This window comes from Serinus canaria, chromosome 6 (assembly GCF_022539315.1).
Source record: "Serinus canaria isolate serCan28SL12 chromosome 6, serCan2020, whole genome shotgun sequence".
Taxonomy (NCBI): domain Eukaryota; kingdom Metazoa; phylum Chordata; class Aves; order Passeriformes; family Fringillidae; genus Serinus; species Serinus canaria.
The window spans coordinates 11132631-11157775 of NC_066320.1; the positions used below are offsets into that span (position 1 = coordinate 11132631).

General features: G+C 40.2%; 1 protein-coding gene across 1 annotated transcript; it reads right to left on the minus strand.

Annotated features, from left to right (window-relative positions):
- Window positions 1–394: 394 nt before the first annotated feature.
- BMS1 (BMS1 ribosome biogenesis factor) lies at window positions 395–22827 on the minus strand. The gene is made up of 23 exons (XM_018911000.3): window positions 22625–22827; window positions 22117–22350; window positions 21550–21740; window positions 21099–21178; window positions 19495–19683; window positions 18867–19009; window positions 17505–17626; window positions 16723–16919; window positions 15880–16016; window positions 14581–15401; window positions 13682–13783; window positions 12582–12739; window positions 11990–12071; window positions 10927–11003; window positions 9695–9880; window positions 8120–8308; window positions 7357–7537; window positions 6718–6776; window positions 4512–4634; window positions 3327–3474; window positions 2290–2465; window positions 1635–1796; window positions 395–927 (listed from the first exon to the last, which is right to left on the minus strand). The coding sequence occupies exons 2-23, from the start codon at window positions 22290–22292 to the stop codon at window positions 691–693; spliced, it is 3936 nt and encodes a 1311-aa protein (XP_018766545.1). The 5' UTR covers window positions 22293–22350; window positions 22625–22827; the 3' UTR covers window positions 395–690.
- Between the last annotated feature and the right edge of the window lie 2318 nt (window positions 22828–25145).

The following is a 25145-nucleotide window of genomic DNA, read 5'->3' on the forward strand; positions in this document are numbered from 1 at the left end:
CAGAAAATCACAGAGTAGCTACACACATTGGGGAAGGTCTGATACTGTTTGCCCAGAAAGCTGCAGTCAGTGAGGGACCTACTGACAGCCCCAACACAAGATCTACATGCAACACTCTTTTGAAGATCTGCTTAATAACCAAGTGAGAAGTGGAAAAAACTGAGATGCTTTCATGCAGGAGGAAATTATCTAAGCACAGGAGTGAGCTACTCAGATCAAAGATAAAGAATTTCCCAAACTCCTACCCACGAACTCTTGATCTTCACACATTTTAATAAAATATTTGCCAAGGGCAAAACTTAGGTAATAGCTCAAAGTAAGGGACGTATCTGGAGACATTGAGGAGAGTTTTCTTCCACAGAAGTCCACTAAGACAACACAGAAAGAAACAATATTCTGTAATTGATTAAAATACTTTATTGGCTAGAAAATGCAGAAATATGCAGTATGCATAGAAATATACTGAAATACAGTCCTCCAGAATATTCCTGTATAAAAACCACAATTCGTACTTCTACATCTTATTTATATACAATACCAAATGTATTCAAGACTGTGAGTAAGGTCATATTTGCATTTCTTCCTTCTCTTGAAAGCTACATTTGGCGTAGTCCAAGGCCTTTTTGTTTCTTCAAGAGAAAATTGCACAGCTACCCTATTTCCTCATTTGGTCTGAAACCTGATGAAATTTTACATACTCTTCTCTCCCTTACTAGATCCTTTCAAGCTTGACTTCTGCCTCTTTTTCTCCCTTTGTCCCAGTATGCGGTAGACTTTTTTCTTAGCCTCCTTCTGCCTCTTGAATTTCTGTTCATCCTCCTTCTGCTTAACTTTGAGATATTCTTTAAGCTGTTCCCGATGCTTTACTTTGGCTTTCTTTATCTTGTAATTATTCACTGTACTCAAAGCACTGAGTAGAGCTGATATCTAGAACAGAAAACAGACAATAAATTTACATGCAGCTCAGTTTTGGTGAGCAAGAAACAGTGTAACCTCAGCAGACACACATAATGAATCAGAGATTCAAGGCAAGTTCCTAATTATCTCTGCACCTGTTACCCAATTTCTAAAATGGTTTAATTATTTATCCTGTTAGGAAGTTAATCAAAGCTTTAATTTTTGTGAACTCTGATTTTGGTTAGATAGCTTTTAAAAGGCTATGCCTAATTGCTACTATAGAACACTTAAACTGCAGTTTGGATCTTCTTGCCTCTGCAAGCACTCTAATTCTCAATTTTGGAAACAGAGTATTTGCTTCAAATGCTGTCTGTGTTAATAATGCATGGCAATGACAAGTCAAATAAAAAACTGCAGCTGCCAATTTAAGTCACCCATAATATGAGAGCACTAAATCCAAGTGAAACACCTTGCAAGTGCTGTGACAAGGACAAAAGTCTTATTTAGCTTTCAGTTGACCTACTAGTCTAAAAAATAGACACCATCCCCTCAGTGACAGTTCCATATACGTACTGTGTGCCAAACAGGAACAAAACAAATTGCATGTGATCATTTTTCACCAGGAACATATATATCTTTAGCATTAGCAGTAGATTCAAATACCAAAACAATAGTCAGAAAAGCTTTAAACACATTTAACCTTCAGGAGTCCTTGTTTCAGAGTAAGTCATAATTACCTTCTTTTCATGAGGCTCCCTGATAACAGCTGGTCTCCACTGGTCTTTTGGAGTCTTGCCTTTCTTCTCAAGATTCTTAGGCTTGTTCTTAAAAGGCAGTGCCTTCTGCAGTGCTTTAGGAATGTGGAGCTTATTGAAGTGCCTCTTCTCCCTCACGATAGGCTAAGGGAATGAATACAGAACACACATATAACACTCATGATCTTAAAAAGCTTTAATTTTGCATCTTTTAGTGGGGAAAATACCCCAAAAAACACCACAAACCAAAACAGAAATACACACCCCTCAAAAAAACCCCAAACCAAACAAAGCATAAAAAACACAGACCAAAAGTAAAAAAACCAACATCCTCTGACATCCTTGGACTGAACTGTAAATGATATGTTCACCCCAATTACTACAGCAGAAGTCTCAGTAAGCTTCTGGAGAAGACTTCTACCCTGCAGATTACTTTATGAACTTTAACTGACCCATAACAATCTACTCTCAACTGTTTTATTTCCATCTCATGCCAGGACTGTGCCTTGTAGATAAAAATTTAAAGTCACACATGCATGTGTATGAACATGTATTCATACTGCTCTCAGTTTGCACAGGTCTGAGACACACTGCAAATGTGACTGGTTTTAAAAAACAAAACAAAACAGAAATGTACCTTATAGAGAGAATCCTTGTTTTGTTTCAGCTTGATGCCTCGCTCATACCTCAGCTGGCCTGTTGTCTTCATTCCACTCCAACTATCTTTCTCACCTGCTGGTTTCAGCAGGGATGTTACGGGGTTGTAAAACATTGGGATGGAAACAGGATACCAAGTCCTCACAAAAACAATATCTGAAAGAAAAGGGAACGTTACTTGGCTCTAAAAATATGAAATGTAAAGAGTTTATCACATCCACATCACATCCACACTAAGCAAAGATTGCCTGAACAGAACAGATACTACACCAGATGCTAGCATTGTGTTTGGTATATAGACTAAATGTCTTCAACTTGTGGTAAAAGCAATGCAAAACTCCATAAAGGCAGGACCTGCACACATTCCTAAAGAGTAGGCAGCTGAATATCATCCTGTTCATCACTGATATTCAAGAACAAGCAACAGAATTCATATATGTATTGTGCCTGTATAATTACTGACAAAACCAATTTTCTTTTCCTTTGCCTATTTTTATAAAATAACTAAGTTGCTTTTATTTTGCACTATCTGTGATTTTGGTGTGTTTAGGAAAATGGGTCATATAAATCCAAGTAAGTAAAAAGTCATATTCTCAGTATCACAGTGACACTCAGCAAACACAGGAGATCCTCTGCACAATTTCCCCAAAAGTTTACAGAAAAAAGTTCTCAGATAAGTCTCCTTTTAGCACTTGTACCACTAAATTCATCGTGTTCAAGGAGAAAGGCTGTGTAAAACACTAAAACCATGCTCTGTAAAGCATTAAAACACTTAAAGATGCATGTCTTCAACTCAAACCTTTTCATCTGCATACTATATGACTTCTGAATAGAAGTGAAAGAAATCCAACATAAATTATACACTTCTTTTGACTTTCACTCTGCATCTCACAAGGCATTTTTTACTCTATGAATTCACATCTCAATTATCAGATCCCAGAATTCTGAGACACGGCTTTACAATCTGTGAAGAAGGATGAAAGTTGTGTTATAACTTACATGCAATGTGCAACTTACCACTCATCAGCAACTTATCTTCAAATGTTGCTCTGAAAGCACCCACAGGAGCTCGGAGAGCCTTTTTGATCTGGCCTCGGATGCCACTCACACTACGGATTGCTGCACCTTCAAACTTAGCCACTTCCAACTGAGAGTTAAACATTCCCTGAAAATGTCAATTACACGCTGTCATTCAAGATGCCAAGTCTCTCTATGACCTATGTAGGCCACAGAAACAAAATTCCCACAAGCATATCTTACAAAGAAACAGGAGGAGCATAGCATTGTCTTTAGACTAAGAGTGCTGATCATACCAAAAACCCACTGAGCTGACTTTAGGTGAGCTACTGAAAGCAATCTACTTAGTCATACATCACAGGCAAGGTTGCTAAGCATTAAATATATGTATTTAAAATTTTAAAACAGAACATATCTACAGAAGCTTTTACAGTTCTCCTTTAAAGTAATTTGCTGGAACACAGGATCACTTAAAAGCAAACAAGCTGCATTAAGTTGCTAGTTCTGTGATTCTAATACAATACAGTTCTTGAAGGTTTGTGCTTCTTTCATATATCACAAGAAAAGCAAGAAAAAAAATCTGTCTATGCCTAGTGCAAACACTTGAATGCTTCATTGCTGGGATCACTGCTTAGCTGCTTGCTGCCTCAAATGCAGAACAACCTAAGCTCTCCCTGAGCCTGAAAGCCCAGCTAAGCACAGTGGGAAGGTCAGTGAACATTCACTTCTGCAGCACTTCCTACCCCGGACATTTTTGTAACTCTGAGAAGTCTTAAGCACTGCTAGAAGTGTCCTTTGACTCCAGAGCTGAAATTTAGTGTGATCAGACTGATCAGTAGGTTAAGACCAGGCACAGGTTTGCATCCTCCAAAGGTGTCTGCCACTGCTAATCAGTAGGTTTTAGGAAGGAAGCAGTGGGTGGGAAGGAAGAAAAAAACCACACTGAATGTGAATCAAGAGACTGTTCCAGAATTTTTGCCTGGTTAACAATTATTCATATTCCTTGTAGTAATGAGTACCTTTAGAGGTCACATAGAAAGGAGCTCCAAAAAGCACAGGCAGCTCCTGAGCTCCAGAACAGCATTCAACAAGAACTGAGAACTTATGCCTCAGGAAAGACAATCCCAGGCTGTATACCTAACATCAGTACCTCTGGTTTTACAGTATACATACCTATGAACTTACCTTAATAAAACAAGTGTTCTTAAAAATTTTGAATGGAAAACCGGTTAGCTTTAATTTCTTTACAATAGTTATGGATTTATCTAAATCAAGCACAACTCCTGTGGCAGCAATCCGGAAGTCAGGCTGAAACATCAGACATGAAAGACACTGCTGAATGTGTGTTTCCCAAACAGTGAAGACACCATTTAGAATCACGGAATCATAAAACAGTTTGATTGGAAGGTCATCTAGATGACTTCTAAAGGTCATTTAGTCCCACCCCCCTGAAGTGAGCAGAGACATCTTCCAATAGATCAGATTGCTCAGAGCCCCAGCCAGTCTGACTCTGAATATTTCCAGGGACAGGGCATCCACAACCTCTCTCATCAACCTGTTTGTGTTTTACCATCATTGTTGTAAAAACCTTCCTCCTCATATCTAGTCTAAATCAACTCTTTTAATTTAAAATCATTCCCCCTTATCCTATCACAGCAGGCCCTGCTAAGTTTATCCCCACATTTTTTTAAGTCCCTCTTACGAACTGAAAGGCTGCAATGAGGTCTCCCCGGAACTTTCTCTTCTCCATGATGAAACCCAACTCTCTCACAGCCTTTCCTCCTAGGAGAGGTGCTCCATCTCTCCAATCATCTTTGTGACTGTTGTCTGGACCTGCTCCAAGAGGTCCCTGTCTTTGCTGTGCTGAGGGCCCCAAGGCTGGCTGTGGTACTCCAGCTGGGGTATCATCAGAGCAGAGCAGAGGGGTAGAATCCCCTCCTTTGCTCTGCTGCTGGCATTGTTCTTGCTGCAGCCCAGGATGCAACTTGCTGTCTGGGCTGCAAATTGCACAACCACAGCATGTCCAGCCTCTCGTCCACCAGAATCCCCAAGTCCTTCCCAGCAGGGGCTGCTCTCAATCCCTTCAAAGCACAATCTGCACTGACACTGGGGGTTGCCCAAGGTCTGGTGCGGGACCTTGCACTCGGCCTCACTGAACCTTATGGGCTTCCCCCTGGACCACTTCTCAAGGTTCCCCTGGACTGCATTCCATTCCTCAGGCATGTCAATCACACCACTCAGCCTGGTGGTGCCTGCAAACTGCCTGTGTCACTGATGGTCAGTGCTGATCACACAGTGCTGGTCCCAGTACAGACTGCTGAGGGACACCACTTGTGGGACACTGTGCTGTTGACCACCACCCTCCAGATGTGGCCATTCAACCTACTCCTCCTCCACTAAACAGTCCACCCACTGAATGAATATCTTTCCAACTCAGAGAGAAGGATGTTGTGGGGCACCTGCACTCCACGTTTCACTTTTAAGATTCCAAATTTCTAACCTTTACAGAAGTAATGCAGCATGAAAAATGCAGATTGACTAGTACGGACTAGTTGAGGTGCTGCTGACATAACATTCCTACCATTCACAATGAGATTTCCAGAACTGCCATTCTAATGACCTTGCAAACAATCTAAAAGTCCTTGTGATCTACCTCACTGTGTTTCTTTATGAAACAGAATCTTTCTCACACAGAAAGTCTCAAAGGAGAAGTGTTTTGTGCACTGCTCTAAGACACTGTTTTATGTGAGGGACAAATGATGAAAATAGACTTTTAAAACATGTAAAAAGACAACTGTGCAATAGTACTTGAAGGCATATTTTAGGAAGGAGATAATAATCATCACTGATTACTGACAAGCTCCTTACAATGCCATGCAAAGCTTTTGTTACCAATTGTCTGCAAACATGAACCTACCTTTGATTAATATATATCTAATAAAGATTATATCTGATAAATACTGCTTTAACACTATTTAAATTGGAATTATGGAAGTGCTTGGTTTTGAAGGGACCTCAAAGATCATCTCATTCAACACATCTACCATGGGCACCTTCCAATAGACCAGGCTGCTCATGGCCCCATGCAATGTGGCCTTGAATCCACAGCTTCTCTGGGCAATCTGTGCCAGAGCCTCATCACCCTCACAGTAAACAATTTCTTCCAGAAATTTGTTAAAAAAAAAACCAAAGAAACAACAACAAAAAAAACCTCTTCATACAGTTTCCCACCTCAACATAATACACCTTTCAAAAGCTTGAGTCCAGCTACTTCCATAGTTCCAACAAGTACACTGTTTTATCATAATGTAAACCTTCTTCCTAGAATATATATATTTTCCACAAATATCCATAGAAAGCAATAATTAACATTCTGTGGTAACAAACCTACCGTTGTGCCACTGACCGACTGCACTGCCAAAAATCCTGTCCCCTGAGGAGTGATGGGCCCTAAAAGAAGTAATTTTAAAATTTCTGAGAAGTTTTACTACACAATATCTAGCCCCTATTTAAATTCCAAAAGCTTAAAAATACATGGCGAATATACTCAATGAAAAAAAAACAAAGTTTAAAGTACTCAAACTATTGCTCACATTTAAAGCCCCATAAAGGAATGGTTAACAAGAAGTTACTCATGCAAGGGCTGGGCCCATAATGTGTGCAAAGTCTATGTGCACATAAGTCAGGTTCCTCTTCAATATGCTACAACTTCACAGAACGCTCAGAATTAGATTAAAAGCCAAGCAATTCACAAATCATTTAAATAATCCACAAATATCAGAGAACTGCCTATTTTCCCATACTACTTGGTGTTATTTTTTGTTCCATGGGGAAATTTCAAAAGCTGTACTTCTCACTGCAAAAGCTGCATTTCCTGGTACATCCTGCAAAGCCTGAGAGCTGCACACTGCCAAAGTGAGGCAGACACAGCTGCAGCAGGCTCACCCCAGAAAGTGCCCCACAGTGCATGTGCATGCACAGCTAGAGCTGCACGCTGCTGAGGTGAGACAGGACACTGCAGCAGGCTCACCCCAGAAGGCTGCCCCACAGTGCATGTGCTGCGGGGTGTACTTGAGCAGCCGGTGCCGCCCGTTGTGGTCCTCGATGTAGAACATGGGGATGGTCTGGAAGCGCCTCCAGCCCAGCGACAGGATCAGGGGATCGCGAGTCTTCAGGATCTTCTTGTACCACCGGTGCTTCTTCAGGCGCAGCTGGTTGGAAGAGAAGGTGAACCATGCTACTACAGGATGGCAACATGATTCTGAAATTCAAGTCTTAGTTTTTCAGGAATGATTGAAAGCAACTTCTATCTACTCTAGAATTCTTTGTACACTAAGTTTTATCTTTGCTTATCTTCAATAATATTAGATTGACTGGGAAGATCATTCAGTATTTCACTCAAAGCATACAAGCAAGTATTATATTAAAAACACATTTATATATGTGCTAGTAGCTTTTCTGTAGTCACTTGTATATAGATCATGAAGGTCAGAGAACAATTAATGTTTGCAATTTAGCAATCACAGTATCAGACCTTAGTCCTGAGACACCTCTGCAGCTGAACATTAAACAACAGTAACCTTTCCCAGTTATCCAATTAAGCCTGTAAAGATCCAAAATCCTCTACTGTAGAATTGCACTTTGTGTCAAAAGCAAATCCCCTATTCAGAAGACAAGGATGGAAGTTTCTGTCTGTGTTTACTGTATTTTAAGTACACAGAAAGCAGTAACTCCAGACACCCCGAAGCACACCTGCACAGAGATAAAATGCACTCAGCCCTTTGGCCACGTACCTGTACATAGCCAACATTTCCCTCGCTGTTGCCCAGACCACCCAGGATGATGGGATAATGAGGATCAAAGTTCAGGACAAATTCACAGGGCACATTCTCAATCTCTATTCGAACATACATGCCAGGCCTGAATCCCTCATACTGCACTCTGGTCTCATCATCCTGATCTTCAAATTCCGCTCGGTTAAGCTATGTGACAAAGAGAAATGTGTTTCACAAAATTCAAGTATTAGCAACTTGTTCATGAAGGGCTGGTTCTCCTTAAAACATGCTAACATTTATATAAATCTTTTTGGGAAAGATCTAATAGAACTTCCTGTTCAGAGGAAGATCTCTAGCACCACAAAGCCCTTCCAATTTGCGATCCCAAGTGGTCCTGTCAAGTCTACTTGAAAAACAGTACCCAGGAGAAGCAAATGGCTGAGTGACTTCTGATACATCTTTCACTAGGGTGACTTTGGATTTTAAAGATACAACTGTCCAAAGTACATTTTTTAATTTAGGAGCCCAAGTATCATTTAAAGTTAATGTCCTGATCTTTAACGTGTCACTTCATGAGGATGCTGCAGCTCAACAACTTAAAAATATTTTTGTGCATCCTCACACTGTACATCATCAAAAGCTCTTGTGTATCACAGGACACGAAAGCAGATACTGTGCAAATATTTAAGAGGATATCCTTGTGCATAACAGGAGCCTCAACCTCCTGCTCTAGCTCCTGATGTTTAGCTACCATTAAGACACTGATTCTTTTACTGGAATGTCCTTCTTTACCCTTGAAGCGCTCTCAGTGCATCAGCATACCAGAGCTCCTATTATCCTTTGTGACAGAGGCTAATACCAGCAGGTAATGATTAATTTAACGAGCAAAATTTTGTCAAAAGACAAGACAGTGAAGTTATTAACATTATTGAAGTTATTAATGTAAGGCAGTGTCCTCCCAAGTCAGTCAAAGAAGGAAGCTACTTTTAAGCTTACAAGTTCTCATGTTAAAAAAACAAAGGCCTGAGGCCTGGAACAAAACCAACACCTCACATTCTGGATACAGTTATGCTCTAGACTTCTACCCCATGTACAGAGCAATGGTCATTAATTATTTTTTCCTCAAAATAACTTTACAGTTGGATGAAAAAGACTGTCACAGAGAATTTACTTCTCCATTAGTAACACTGCAAAAAATCACACTAAAGATAATACCAGGAAAATATATGGCAGAAATTAATATGAGGAGGATTTTCACCTTCCTACACATAAAAGGATGTCTTTTGTTTAAAAACTTTTTAAGCAGTTGAAGTTTAGATGATACATCTTTGCTTATTCAGTGATTTAAACTATGGTTAAATACTGCACTCATTTAAAATTAAGCTTTCATTTGTTTGGCTTATTTGCTTGCTTTCCTTTCCAGATAACAGAATAAAAAAGTTCAAGCATAAAAAAATCACAAGCATGTATTTCTTTCTGAAATACCTCCTGAGCATTACCTCAGTCTCCAGGAAAAAATCTTTGGGAGACAAACTCTGTGGAGCATTTTGGAAGACATACAGCCAGATAAATTGTCAAATTAGCAGATGGTACCTGTGCTTGTTTATGCATTTCTTCTTTAAGATCATCAAAGTATGTGGCATCCCCTTCATCATATTCTGTATCAAACATTTCTTTAAGTTTTCTTTTCTTGTCCATGCGCTCTTTTTTCTTTTCCTCCTCCTCAGGTTCTGGTTTGGACATTTTTTCATCTTCCTCTTCCTCTTCTTCACTTCCAGACTAATCAACAATAAGTTGGCAAACATGTAAAATGCTTCACTGAAAACAACCCATTCTGATCAACATTTTGATAGATATTATTAAACAATACTTTTACAGATATGATTAAACAATACTTTCTTATAGTGTCAATTATTAGACACTTGAAAAATATTACAATTTCAGACTGAAATTAGTAAGCTATTCATACAAGGAGACAACTTCAGCAAGGACCAAAAGATCTCATGGATCTAATCATATTCCTTTTCACTGACAAAACTTTTTTGACTTAAGATGATTTTAACGTAAGGGAACAGACACTAGAACTGACCTACCTGTTTTTCTAGAGCTAAGATAATCATATATAATAAAGGAGGAAAAAAAAGGAATTGTTGATAGCATTGAGCTATCAACTGCTGGAAGGCTAGAAGCACTCTAGAGACCAGGGAGAAGGAAGTTTGTTCACAGACCATTTGAAAACTGCCAAAATGATGCCATTACCCTCAATTTTATAACAAAAGCAAAGCCATCAAGTTGCTCAGTCCAAAAAGAAATTGATTTTTCAGTTTGTACTGTCACAGACAACTACACTTCTGTTATTGGAAGATATCCAAGCCACAGCATAAAATTGCTTGCACCAACCTTTATGCAGATAAGAGGAATGAACTAAGAAACTGTGTCAGGCTTCCACTATTTGTTGTGTTTAAACAGAGTGCTATAATCTTCTGCATCAGATGAGATGACATAGTACAAACAGTTATGATTACATTTGGTTTTAAAATACTTCTGTCCTGCCTCCAGATCCTGCAGCTCTTGATTAAGCCTGACACCTACTGTTAAATAAGTGAGGTGACTTCTACATAATTAACTATAAACAAAAACTCAGGCTCAGGCTAAAAACATGTCACTCTAGATAAAGTCAGTAATAAACATAAATTTTCTTTCATGCTCCCACTGATTTCCTTCCTATTGATTCTATGAACATGGAATTTATTACATAGGATGCCTATCACTTGATAAGAAACACACACTTATGTTGCTAAAGAACATAGAAATGCAGATCAGACCTGCTCTCCTCCAGCAGCAGCCTTTCCTTTGTGCACAACCCCAGTTTCCAGATCTTCAAAATCTCCATACAGCTCTTCTGCAACAGTGAGCACCCAAGACATGTGAGCATTAGTTAACCATTCTGCTGTACTGCTCCACACCATCTCTCATGTTCAGTACTGTGCATTTCTCAGTTCTGCTGAGATTGGTTTCAGTCCAAATATTTTTGATTCCCATCAAATTTTTTATATGTTTGTTCTGCCCTCTCTACAGCTCCAGCTGAAAATTCCCAGGTAAACTCAGCGTGGCTTCTCCTTTACCCCTTCAACACCCTTATGATTTAAAAAATGTAAATGAAGTGTAGATCACCCCAAAGGATTCCCAATACATTACTGTGCACTCTAATGACACAAGACACCAGCACAGCAATTGTTTAACTACTATGTTTAATTAAAAAAAAAAATGTACTCCTATGTTAAATTTAAAAAAAAAAAATATAGCTGAGTCTTTGGGTTAAAAACATATGCATATAGAAGCATGTTAAAGCACAATCATGATGCATGAAAGATACAGTCACATTATTAATTTTTTAAGTATTTCCTAATTAAAAAAAAAAAAACAAAACAAACAAAAAGAGCACCTCCAAAACATCTGAAGATAGATCTCACTTTTCAGCCAGATATGAAAGGCAAGTTTGTCTTCCCAATAAAAAATATTTTCTGTTTATTTCTACCATGACTATCCAAAAGAAAAAAACATATATGATGAATAGATGAACTCAAGATACATAATTCAAAGCTGGCATGTCCAAGTGTTCAGACTAAGGACTCCATTTAGTATTTCAAGTTACATACTCTATTTTTCGTTTAGTAAATTTCCAGAATGTGGTGTGTGCCTACTGTTTCTACAGAGACTGATAGCAATGTGTAATTATGTTAGTATCTATATAATAATTTATATAACAGCTTGAAAGAAAAACCTGCAAGTATAGCACTAAGGTACAATATTCTATATACATAATTAAAAAGTCCTACTTTTCTTAAAAATCCTATGTAAAAGAATCATTTTTAGTGTTACACATACCATCTTCTTCCAACAGCTTTGCTGCATCTTTATCATCCTCCCACTTTCCAGTAACAAAGCAGTCTCGAATACTACTCATAACCTGCAAAATAAGTGTCATTGCCTTGCACAGCTGCAGCTCATCATCAACAGAAATGTTCCCCACTCCCCCATCAGAGACATCACCTCAGAGACAATTCTCACATGCAGCTCCACATCAAGACACCATTACCAAAACTACACAATGCCTTCCCAAAGGCAGGATTGTGAACCCAGTTTAATTCTGGCCCAAAGGTCTTTGCACTACCAAAATCTCTACCCTAGATTGTATTTTTGCTTGGGTCTCCCTTGCTTTTTATTTTTTGGTAAATAACAAACTATTATCCACCAAATACTCAAGTGAGACAAGCATTAAATTGATTTACTGTAACTTGCCACTCTTCTAAGAACAAACCTTGAAATCTGTTACTTATACTGACAGCAAGTGGCAGAATCTTAGACACTGTGGCCATAAATCCCACAGGTCTGTTTCAATGACTCAGTCATGCTTTATGAGACACAGCCAGGACAGAACAAGGCAAGATATGCAGAAGCAATTATCCAATGGCATTACCTCTTCTAAATCCCAATCTTGTGGATTTTCTACCAGAAATTTGGAGCAGTCAAGAGCATTAGCCTTCTGTTTGGATGCTTCGTCTGGACGGCTGACACGAAACAAACCTCCAAGTTCATCATCTGCATCCTCACTCTCCTGGTCCTCATCCTCCACAGCTAAACCAAACACAGAGGCTGTGATCATTTCCCCCACAGTACATGCATGAAATTCATTAACCACCTCTCTCCTTATGTTTCCCAACAGCTGCAGCAGTTTGAGGAAATAAAAGAAGCAAACTGGAACAGTTTTAAATGTAAAAGCCTGAAGAAAAAGGTACGCTGATCCAGTTGTTTTCATAACTGGAATTATATTAAAAAACACTTCCCAATAAGCAAACAATGCTTGTTTACTATCACAAATCAAAACAATAGCAAAATGATCTGTGAATAGGAAAGAACAAGAACAGGAATTAAGCTTGCATGTAAATCAAGACTACCAGACAGGACAATCTGTCAGAAAGTCTTCCCACACCTGCACTGTGGAAGGTTTATAAAGGCCAAATTCTCATCATGCTCTACAAAGGTTCTGCACAATGAGTTTGGCACTCTCAGACAACAACTGTAGAAGTTGTGAATTAAAACAGGACAAGTTACATAAACAGCAATTTTCTCTTCCTTTTAAGCCAGCTATTTTTCCATTGACAAACACCTGATACTAAGTCATGTATAAGAGACTCTTCCACAGTCACTGTGAGACAGAAATTCCTGAAACCAGCCGACAGACAACATCCCTTTAGGAAATACAATTACCACAATGGGTTTGATAATATCTATCAGATCATTACACAAATAACCAAATGTTTAAATGTTTGGAAGAAACAACTGTATAAGAAAACATGAGTAACAACTGAGTAGTCTGGAAAATGAACTCAAAATGCTTTTTACGGGAAAAGTAAAAACTGTCTTCTCATTACAATTATTAGTGAAAATGAGCATCAGCAATTAAAAAGTCAATTAACTCTCCTCAAGACTCCCACCAAAAGACCATGCTCAAATATTCAGACTTGAAAACTTGGTAACAGCTAAAAGCCAGCATATATTGAGACAACCGATCTGTACCTGTTCCATACACAAGTTTACGAAGATTGGGGGTTGATCGCTGCTGTCTTAGAAAGGCCTCAGCTGCCTTCTGTGTGAGGTCCTCTTTCCATTTAAGTGCACCTGAAAAGGGAAAAAATTGCAGAAAGGAAGAAGAATCAGCAACTACAAAAATAATTTAAATAAGGACATAACAAGAGGCTTAAGAAGTGTAGACACAACCCACAGTTTCTTTTTCTCATATTCTATATATACACAGAAACATAAACTGCAGATAACAAATTATACCACTGATTTTATTTTTAAGATAGAATTTTAAAAATTTATTAACAACAGTAATAGATTTGATCATGTTCATGATGATACATGTCTTCTTCATAGACTCACAGAATGGCTGAGGCTGGGAGGGACTTCTGGAGGTCTCTGTGTCCAGCCCCACTGCTCAAGCAGCCACACCTAAGGCAGGCTGCTCAGCACCATGTCAGGATGGCCTTTGAACATCTCCAAAGATGGAGATTCCTGTTCCAGTGCTCAGTGAGTAGTTAGTGCATTTTAGTAACATTCCCCCAAACGTGATTTAGTCTTCCTAGATGTAATAGAGCATCATAATTTGTTTTACACACATAGCTATAAAGATTAAAGAGAAGTACATGCAAAATCAATGAAATTTTGTTTATAAAATGAATCACCTCCATTCTAGAGGAAGGAAACCTGACGCTGCATACTACAATGCAAATGAAAGACCTGGTTTTCCAAGCATTTAAAGCTTTCCTAACTTGAAGTTTTGCTACCTAAGAATTATATTTAAATACATATTTTTATATATATGACAGGCAACATTATGGCGTATTTACTAATTATATCCTTTAACAATTAGTACAATTAAAGTGGACAGTAAAAATTAAACAGTTACGGTCTACCTGTTGTGTCAGCAGAAAGATCAATTTTTTCTTCATACTCCTCTTCCTCTCTCAGCAGGTTCTCCACATCATCATCCTCAGTATCCACAGTTTTGACTTTGGTGTGTCTAACACTATCAGCTTTCTTTGCTTTACTGCGCTGAAATCCATTCCTATTTGACTCTTCAGCTTCTAATTCTTCCTGTGATCCTACTTCATCATCACCCTCTTCAAGGGAAGAGTTCTCATCCTCAGATTCTGATGCCTCTTCTGCAGTGCAGTTTCCTGAATCTGTAGTGAGCACTGCTTTTCTTTTGGGACTGTGCTCTGAGATTTGCGGTTTCGTTTCTGTACATTCACTATCCATGTCACACTGCTTAGATTCAGCTCTCTCATTTGCAGCCTCGAATTCACTACCCGAGCTTTCATCTTCACAAGTCCTTTGTACATCCCCCTCCTCCTCTTCCTCCATCTCACTGTCTTCAGGGGCAGTTTCTCCTTCTTCTTCAGAGCTCATCTCCAGATCATCATCGCTGTCAGCAAATGCTGGTAGCTCGTTCACAGCTTCTTCCTGAGCCACCTCTGTTTTCAGACGCTTGGCTCTCCTAACAGCCATCCCTTCCTGCAAGAGAACCCTCTCACTTTCTTCCTCAGCATCATTTTCATCATCACCATCACCTCCATCTTCAGACTCTGCTTCTTCTTCATCTTCTTCTTCTTGGTCATCTTCCTCATCACTTGCTACATCATCATTTTCCTTTTCATCGTCTTCAAATATGGCCTTCCGACGAACTCTTCCAGTCTTCAAATCCACCTGTCTCTCTTCTTTTGGCATCACAAACCTGTTCTCCCAAAGACCACATTTGGGGTAAGATGGTAAAATACAAGAAAATTTTAATGAAAGAATTAAGCTTCCTGATAATATTTTGTAACAGTTCTACAAATTTTCTTTCAAAGAAAGTGAAGTTACGTAGACCATTAGAAAGGCACTGGCATCCTTTAATGTCTCTTTATTCAAGACTATTGAACTTTATAGCCAAAAATAATTCCAAGAAATTTCCTCATTTTTCCATGGAATGAATTAAAACAGAAATGTTACTTGTATCAGCAAGAAATTCCTGGAAGGCAGGACTACACTGCTTGCAAAACTTCCTACTACCAATTACTTTTATCCCAAAATACAGTGTGGCATATGAGTAATCTCAGTAGAGGAAGAAACAGACATTTTACAGGCTGTGCTCTATTCAGAATTTTTCCTAAATTAGAGCCTGAAATTAGAGATTCATTCATGTTCAAACACTGCTCATGTTCAAAACTTACTCTTGTCCTACATCTTCTGAACCCAAGGGTGTAGAGTCCATGAACAGAGAGACCTTGCTTGATGCCATCTTAACATCAATGGCTGAGTGTGTGGAGATGAGGCTCTGAACAAGTTCCTGATTTGGCCTCACTTCCTCCTGAAAAGACAAGACTTTTTACTTTTTAATTAAGTTGAATAAACAAATGTCTAATGACACCTATCAGTCTAAACCAGCAGAAATATGCATATGCAAGAAAAAATTGCAGAGCATTTTAAAGAAACATTTTCTTGGAATAGAATGGCAAGGTCTCCCTTCCCCTCTGCACATTTCAAGAATATCTATAATATCAACCCAAGAAAAACTGAAGAGGGACTCCTTCACAATTTGCAACCACTACAGTAAAAACCAGCAAACACACTGTCACAGACCCAAAGGTATTTAACACTTAGCACAATACAGGGGGAAAAAACTGAATTCAATTTGTTTGTAGGTAAATTTTTTTTTTTCCTCCCCTTGACCAGTCAAATCCTTTAAATCTTCTCCCAACAATCACCATGCCCTGCAAATAACAACAGTAATAGTCCAGCACCAGGAGATTTCATAAATCTTAGGTCAATATTTGGAAAGTTATTACATAAACTTTAGGTATTTAATATTGTGATCTTCCAATGTTTTGTACAATAACAGATAATAGAAATATCCCTTATCTGAAATCTCTGAAGGAGAAAAGAACTAATTATCCAATATGGATAGATAAAAATTGATTATTTTAGAAAAGCTTATTTTTAAACACTTATTTTGGCTTTAAGGATAAAAACTATATTTTCCAAGAGAATTTAAACCACCAGCAGCATTCTTTTACCTCTTCTTTTTCATGAGCATGGCTTCCACCAAGGTCAATGTAAACAGCATCTTTGTCATACACAATACCCCCAACTCCTGAAAGAGGGGCATAGACGAGCTTCTCTTTCTCATTTAAGGAACGTTTCTTCTGCTGCTCAGGGAGAGCACAGGGGTCTGGCAGGAAACTCACATCACTTACAGTGAAGTCTCCAACACCTGAGGGGACAGACAATGATTCATCAACAGGAAGCTCTGTACCAATCATCCAATTCCTCTGCATTACCACTGAACTCAAAGAAATATAAATAAATTCACCAGAATCCTGCAAAACTTTGTTTGTTTCTTTGCTTGTTTTCAAATGACAAAAACAGCAACTCACTTTTCTGAGTAGGTCTGTAAATTCATTATCACAGTATTTCTTAATTTAAACTTCTTAATAATTCACTTAAAATATGATTCAATTCTGACCATAATAAATATATTACTTAACTTACTAGTTCAAATTAACTTTTCATTATTAGGGCTGATATGTTTTACATTTTAAGCATTTTCTAAAGTGATACACTTATGAAAAATTTTAAATACTGTGAATAATGTGTTTATCAGTGCAACAAAACTGGACAATTTAAAGCAAAACTATTTACAAGATTTATTTTGGCAAAAATGTACATTATGAAAAAAAATTCAAAAACATAACAGAAAGGTGGAAAATCTGTTGTATAACATACTTTAAAGACACAATTTCAGCTATGCTGTTTTTCACATATCAGTACAGAAAGAGTTCTAAGACTGAGAAATTACCTGGCATATGAATTTGACTTTTGTTTTTTAGGTGTGCTCCTCTCAGGTATCCATACAGTGATATCTTCCTGTCACATTTGGGATTGATTCGAACATCCTCTGGGTTTGTCAGCTCTTCCATTCTACTCAACATTTAAAATAACAGTTAAAATATCCAGAGTCTCAATGGTAACTTTTGAGAGAAGGTAATTTAAGAAAAAAAGAACATCACTGCTGCCACTGCATGATCTGCAGACTCTAATAATCAAAACTGAATTATCATAAGAAAGAAAAAATTCATGGAAAAAATGATCTTCTAAAAACATTTTAGAATTCTTTTCTAAAATCTGTATAATTCTGCTCAACAAATTTCCAGAAGGTTTACTGACACTTCACTGAGCAGATACTACTTTCTTAACACATTGTAACTACTCTTTATCGGCTTTGTACACACAACCCTCCTCTAATCAATTTCACCGTTGGAGGGCAAACAGCTGAAAGTCACATTCTCTGCAGCCACACAACACCTTCTTTTCCCTAAGAATGCTGGTGAGCAACACAAAAGCTACCACAGAAAAGAGTGGCTGTTTGCTGGCAGAGGAGGGGGAAACTCCTCTCTACTGCACAGGAGAGGCAGCACACAGAGCCAAGGAATGGAATGGGGAACACAACTCAGCTGCAGATCAGCTTAAAGCTGACCCAACAATCATGAAACTGCAGCACTTACAGCAACCTAAAACATTGTTACTGAAATACTACAGAATGTGGGGTTTGCCTTTTCCCTCTCTTTTCTTTATGAATTTTGTAAGACTTTGCACAACACTTACCTATTTCTCTGATAATTTTTCCTGAAGAATTAGAGCTAAAGAAGAGGCTCATTCAAGGCACCTTGGATTATTGTGGGAATTTAGTCATAACTGTAAGCATTCTGGCAATAAAATATGAAAGGTGAGGTAACTTTTCAAGCAGGCACAGCTCCCATCAAGATTACTTTCATGTTCCAAGGAGACTGTGAATCAAATGCTATACTGGGAGACAGAGCAGACGGGATATTCCAGGGAACTCAGAGGACTAATTCACCAGCTGTTGTTTTATCACTAGTATGCTGTTTCTTTTCCACAGAAATTCAGTATACTCATCAACAAGCAGGATTATTTTAATTATCCTGTGTTTCAAAAGTATTTACAATATACCAGAGGCATGTACATGACCTGACACAAGTGAAAACTGAACTGAACTGCAGAGGCACCTTTCCTTCCCAAAGCCACTCAGGAAACGACAAACACCCATTCACACACAGAGCTGAGGGCTAATAGCACAGCTTTTTCAAACAACAAGGTGCTATCTAGGCTGAGAATAAAGAACAGAGAGAAAAACACACACCTGTCTGCAAGAACATACGGGTGAGATGTTTGCCAAGTGAGAGGCCGGAATTTCATAACTGAGATAAAACGCCCCAAATTGTGAATTTCCTGCTTTTGATATTCTCCATGAACCATCCCAGACAAATAAAACAACTTGGCACCCTAAGCACATTAAAAAGACATAAAAACATAAAAAAGTTCAATTTAACACCCATAAAGCTAACAAGAAAAATACATAGTTAATGCAATTCTAATTTGTAACTCTTAATTGAAAATTACCTTACAACTGGTTCTGAAAGATCAAACTAACCAGTTTACTTCAACATGAAAATTGTCCCCAAAATCTCATTGGAAAACTACTCACATCCTCAAGACCTCATACAGACCTACAAGCAGATCCCCCCTGCACAGCACCTGCATAACAGACCTAGTAGCAAGTTTAGCAGCTTACCACACTGGGATAGAGAATAATCACACAAGTATTTTAGCAAACAGAAGAAAGATGAAACAATCTGACACAGTATCAACATTTTCCACTTACCTATTTAAAAGATGTGAGAATATAATAAACACTTACGTATCAACCCACTTTTAATTTAGCTTCCATAAAGCAAAATACATGAAAAAATTAATGTTAAAAGTCATACCGGATACACTTCAGTCCAGAATCTGTGCTTTAACTTCTTTTTAGTCTTCTTTAATTGTTTGTTGTTCTTGAATGTGTCCAGGTGGGTTAGAACTCCCATAATTTTGGGAAAGCCATGTACCTGGCAAATGTTCAGGAATTCAAAAGTCTCCATCTCAAATCCAAAGCTGGCATCAATGAGCATGAGAACCTGCAAACACAATATTAACATTTCACTACAGCAATACCACAGTGCACTATGAACTTATTTCAAAGACCACACCTTTAAACTGTACAGCTTCTCAAGAATCAAAATTTTGCAAAAGGTTCTGTACTTTATTTTCATATACCCCAAAAACCAACTTTGGCTTTTTATCTGAAGTATGGAACTTGGCTGCTAAAGATCTTCTAGACACTCTAGGAATGCAATAACATTCAGTATTATTATAAGATCTCACCAAGCGTTCACCTGGTGAATTTAAAATATGCAAAAATTATTATCTTCCAAGATTTTCAGGAACATCCTAGAAAATTAATAAAACTCTTATATCTGTGTCTTGGATACAGTAATGCTGCTAAGGCCAAGTAGGGTAAAATGAAACCAACTTTTTTCCCTTGTTGCAATTGCTGTTACACATCACTAAAACGCACTGACACAGGGAAACAGCAGCCAACTGTCACATGAAAATGGAAGCAAAGCTGGTTTAGAGTTTAAGCAATAAAGAACTTAAAGCATACAGGAACTGATGACAGATCTTCAAGCACTAGTGTAATCTCAGCCCCCTAAAAAACAAATCCAAACAGATTCTCAGCACCACCATGTGCACACAGAATCTGAAACATCCACCTGCAGAAGTTTTGGTACTGTTTGGTATCAGTCCCGTACGCAGTAGAAAACATAAGAGTAGAAGAATATCTAGATCAGTGTACACATGTATTTAGATATTTACACAGTTAATACTTAGACAAGGATCCCAAGACTTAATCAGCTGTGAATATCCTCCAAATCCACATGTGAAGTAAAATTCTAAACAAAGGGATCATGCACTGGATCTCCAGGATCAGTTGGTGTAATCTCTTGATCCGAAAGTTGCAAGTAAATTACAAAAGTGACCACACTTCACTGACATCAGCTGTATTGCTACAAAACAGATGGAGACCTCAGGGTGCATAAAAAACCCCAAGTAGTAAACTAGTAAGTCTTTCTACTTTGGACATTAGTTGAAAACTTCTTTACTAAAACCCATTTTCAGATTTTATATGGTTTAACCAAATCCCTTAATGAGAAGTCACTGTGTCACCTTGGCTTGTTATAACACCTTCCACTAGAAGCTTACCAGTTGCATTAGCAATGAAGCTCAGCAGCATGTCACTTGTTTCACATCCTTCCCACCATCACCACACACACACTTTACTTTCCCCCACCCTCAGGATGAGGAAAGAGCTGGGGTTGTTCCAGAACATAAGGTGTGCCCAAGAGCTCAGGTCTTGTTCTCTTTCAAACCGAAGACGGTTTGCCTTTGATAGCAAAAAATGTGTAGAGAAACCAGACACTGGTGCAGTCCAATCAAAAGCAGTATTTTCAATATAAATTATAGCAGAAATCACATTCCATTGTTAACCTACCAAATCAGCAACTTTAGCCAGGTCAATCATTGTGTTAATGTCACATCCACATTCAATAATGGTCAGCCGGCGTTTTTTACCTAAAAACAGAATTAAGCATCAAAAACTGCAACAGAGGGAGCAAACCAATTCACAGTTTTCTTTTCAGTTCACATTCCTGGAGTTCCTCCAGGGTATCTGGGACCCAGATTCTGGTCTAGCATGTAAATCATCCAACATTAATCACTGAAGAAGTGTCTATTTTTACCTGTTTATAATGCTACTAAAATGTAATTTTTTAATTTAAAATTATCTGAATCTTCTTTTAATGTACATATGTCAGATCACATATCCAAATGATATTTTCAAAATGACCAAAAATGATGAGAACATGAGCACATCCCAGCTCTCAAAGTAAGACAAGCAAGGAGCACAAAAGAAGCATTTCCATTTCTCCTATCTTTGTTCTCACCTGAAACAATTGTTACAGGACCCCGGATTTCAACCAGCTTTTGCCTGGTGAAGTTCTTAATGAGACACTTTATCACAGTGCTCTTCCCAACCTTGGGAGGGCCAACCACAACCACCACCACGGGAGGAGGCTCCAAAGGAGTCCGGTCAACCACGGGAATGTGATGCTTTTTAGTCTTCAGATCCTGAGTTCTGAGGAGAAATTTGTAATACATAAATACAGGAACGGCATGGATAGTGGCATTTACTATTTGAAAGTTTTCAGTACTTGCAAAGGCTTGAGCACAAAATGGAGCAGAAGCAGAGACACCAGGAACTCCCACTGAGCCTGAGGAGCTGTCCTGCTTTCCATGGATTAACACAGTGTACAGTGCAACAGAGATGCACAAAGCACCCCACTCCTGACACACACAAACTACAGCGTGACTGGGTGAATGATGAATGCCAAACAGACACACCAGTGAAAATCAGAGTCTGTTTATGTCTACACAAAGTAACACAGAAAGCCCGGGCAACTCCCATTCCTCCAGCCGCCTCTGCAGGCTCTGGAGCCAGTTCCCACTCTCACCTATGGAAAGTCCTGGCCATCCGCACAGCGGACTGCACTGTAAAGGCTTTGGGGTTTCTCTTCCGTGCATTCTCCTCATCGCCTATTCCCAGGTCATTGAGATAACGTTTCCTTTTCTTCTCTGCCTTTGGCCCGCTATGCTTCGCACGATGCTTCTTCTTCTCTTTTTCCTCCATCTTACTGGTTCAACTGCTGTTTACAGCTAGCAGGATTCTGAGTTCCTCCGTGTGGCAGCTGGCACAGGAAGAGAGCACAGTTAGCACAGGGCACGTGTACACAGCGCACCAGCTGGAGAACACAGAGCAAGCACCACCACACCCCGCTCACGGGGCCCCTGCCCGGCGCACGGCAGCCCCCGGGCCCCTCACTCCCGGCCCGGGGCACCGGGCAGGCCGGCAGCGCCCCGGCGGTGCGGCCGAGCGTGGGGAGCTGCCGGGTACACCGCGGTTCCTCAGCTCGCCAAGGGGTCCCGCCGTGGGGCCGCTCCCCACAAGCACACACCACTCACCTGGGCCGTGCGTGCCGAGGGCCCCGGTCCTGTCCGGTCCGATGCTGTCCTGCCCGGCCCGGCGCTGTCCCCCCGGCCTCGTGCTGTGTCCCCTGGGTCGGATACTGTCCCCCGGTTCGGGCGCCGTCCCTCCGGGCCCGTGCTGTGTCCCCCGGGTCGGATGCTGTCCCCCCGGCCCGGTCCGGCCGCCCGGCCCACGTGCGCCCGCACCGACCGCTCCGTTGCGGAGCTGCCCTCCCAGAAACAGTGGCTGCGTGCGGAGTTCCGTGCGCGGCGGCGGCGGAGCGCTATTGCCGGCGCACACGTTGTCCCACAGCGGGATGGTGACAGCGGGGCCGAGCAGCCCGCACGGGGAGCCGGGACGGGAACCGGGAGTCGGCTCCTGTGTGCGTGTTCAGGAATAAATTATTCTCCTGCAAGCTCTGTGAAAGCCGGCGGTAGCTGCCCGGCGGGGCCGGCCCCACAGCACCCGGAGCGGGGGGACCTTTAGCTGCCCGCGGGCTCAGGGCAGCTCCGTACGAACTGACAAATGCGGCCCCAGCAATTACTGCGAGAAGGATAAAAATATCAATCCTTGCCAAGGGGAGGACGAACAAATCAGAGGGTAAAAGCCTATGAAGAGCTTTTCGGTGCAGTGAGTTCGGGCGGAATTCATCAAATGGCAGAAGCAATGTGGATTTCAGCCCTGAGCCCCGGGGTGACGGGGGCCATCCCGTGACCGAGCACCGCCGTGCCAGCCCCGCCTGGGCACTGAGGGCCGCGTTCCTAAAGCCTCCGGGAACGGTGACTCCACCACCTCCCCGGGCAGCCCATTCCACTGTCTAATCGCCTTTTCTGTGAAGAAATTCTTCCTGATTTCCAACCTAAACATCCCCTGGTGCAGCTTAACACTGTGTCCTCTCCTCCTGTCGCTAATACCATTTAGGTGGAGGCGTTTTGCAGGTACCAAGCCCTGCACCCACAGGGACATGACCAGGCATGCAGAGGGCAAGGCACCCGGGTGAGAAGTGAGCCATTGTTTTATCTCAGGTCTGTGCCCCGCCTGAAGGTCAGTCCTGTAGGTGCAGACGCTGCTCAATGCTGAGCCCTCTTGGCAGGGGTGATTCTCCTTATGGCAGAGCCAGCGAGGGGCAGGGCTGCTAACGAGGTGTCTGGGCGTGAGCCGCTCCCTCTGTGCCGCTGCTGGCCCCATCCTGCTCCCAGGCAGGTGACTTCCAGCTGGACTTGCGGGGCCGTGGCTGTCACACTAGCCCTGCTGCTGGAGGAGGCGGCGGGGAAGAAAGGAATGTGATTGCAGGTTCCTCCTACGGAGGAGCTCGGGACACCCTGCAGTGACTAAAAGTGACATTGGTGAATTTGTGTCCTCACTATCTCTTTGATAAGTTATGTAGAAGAAAATACATTTTTCAATATTTAGCATGTAAAATCCCCCCTTCTTCTATAAACAGGAGCATTTTACAGGAAGCGGAAGAGTAATTCAACTACTGAACACATTTGATTCCTGCCCCAGCATCACCTGATCATATGACAGCAGAGATGCTGGCAAGTCCAGGGGAGGCTACTATACCATTGCTATGGAAGTACCTCCTTCGTGTTGAATAAGCATTCTCATCAAGAAGGTATTATGAGGGAGAGGGTATATGTAAATAAATAAGTCTTAATGTATTTTTTTTTCAAAAATTTACTAAATGAGTCATAGATACAATCATCTTTTTGTCCTTCACTCTCAAATACAACTTGTGTTCAAAGTGCCTTGCAGCTTTTGTCTGAAGCCATACAGCTGTTCTGTAATACATGAACTTGTTCCAATTCTTTAGGTCAAGGCAGAAAAGTTATAGCCACAGAAAAAAATGACTGGCAAAAGTCAGGACTAATTTTCTGGACTTCTTGTGTACACACCTCCATAGACAGTTTGTTCAAGGATATCAATTTTATTAATAAAATAATGGTCTGTGATTAAGTTTTATTCTCAATGTTTCTCTTGTTCTATAAACAAAATAATTGAGTTAATAACAAATGTATTACAATCTAAGCATACTTTAAATATTCCAGAGCCACATTTTAAACCCAAAAATAGATGTGCATGTAGAGTTTTCAGCATCCTAGGCCTCATACTGCTTTAACACATATCCATGGCAGTTCTCCAGAGGTACATGTGAAGAACCTTTCCATGGTTTCTGCGGTCTTTTGGATAACCATGGATCTTGAGAATTCTAAAATTAGGCTCAATGTGCAAATGCAAAGATGAAACACATTTTCCTCTCCTCTGAGTGCAATTCTACAACTTCATGAAGGTAAAAAACCTTAATTTGGCAACTAGACAATCACAATAAAAAAAAAGACAATTTGCAAACAAATTACACAAAACAAAATTACAAAAACGTTGCCTTTTAAAAGACTGTGGTCATTTTTAAATGAAAACACTATATATTAAGTACCCAGGAAAAGACCATTAGTGTTCTGAGGAACACACCTAAAATGCAAACACCCAGTGAGATGTCCCCTGCCACCACCAAGGCTA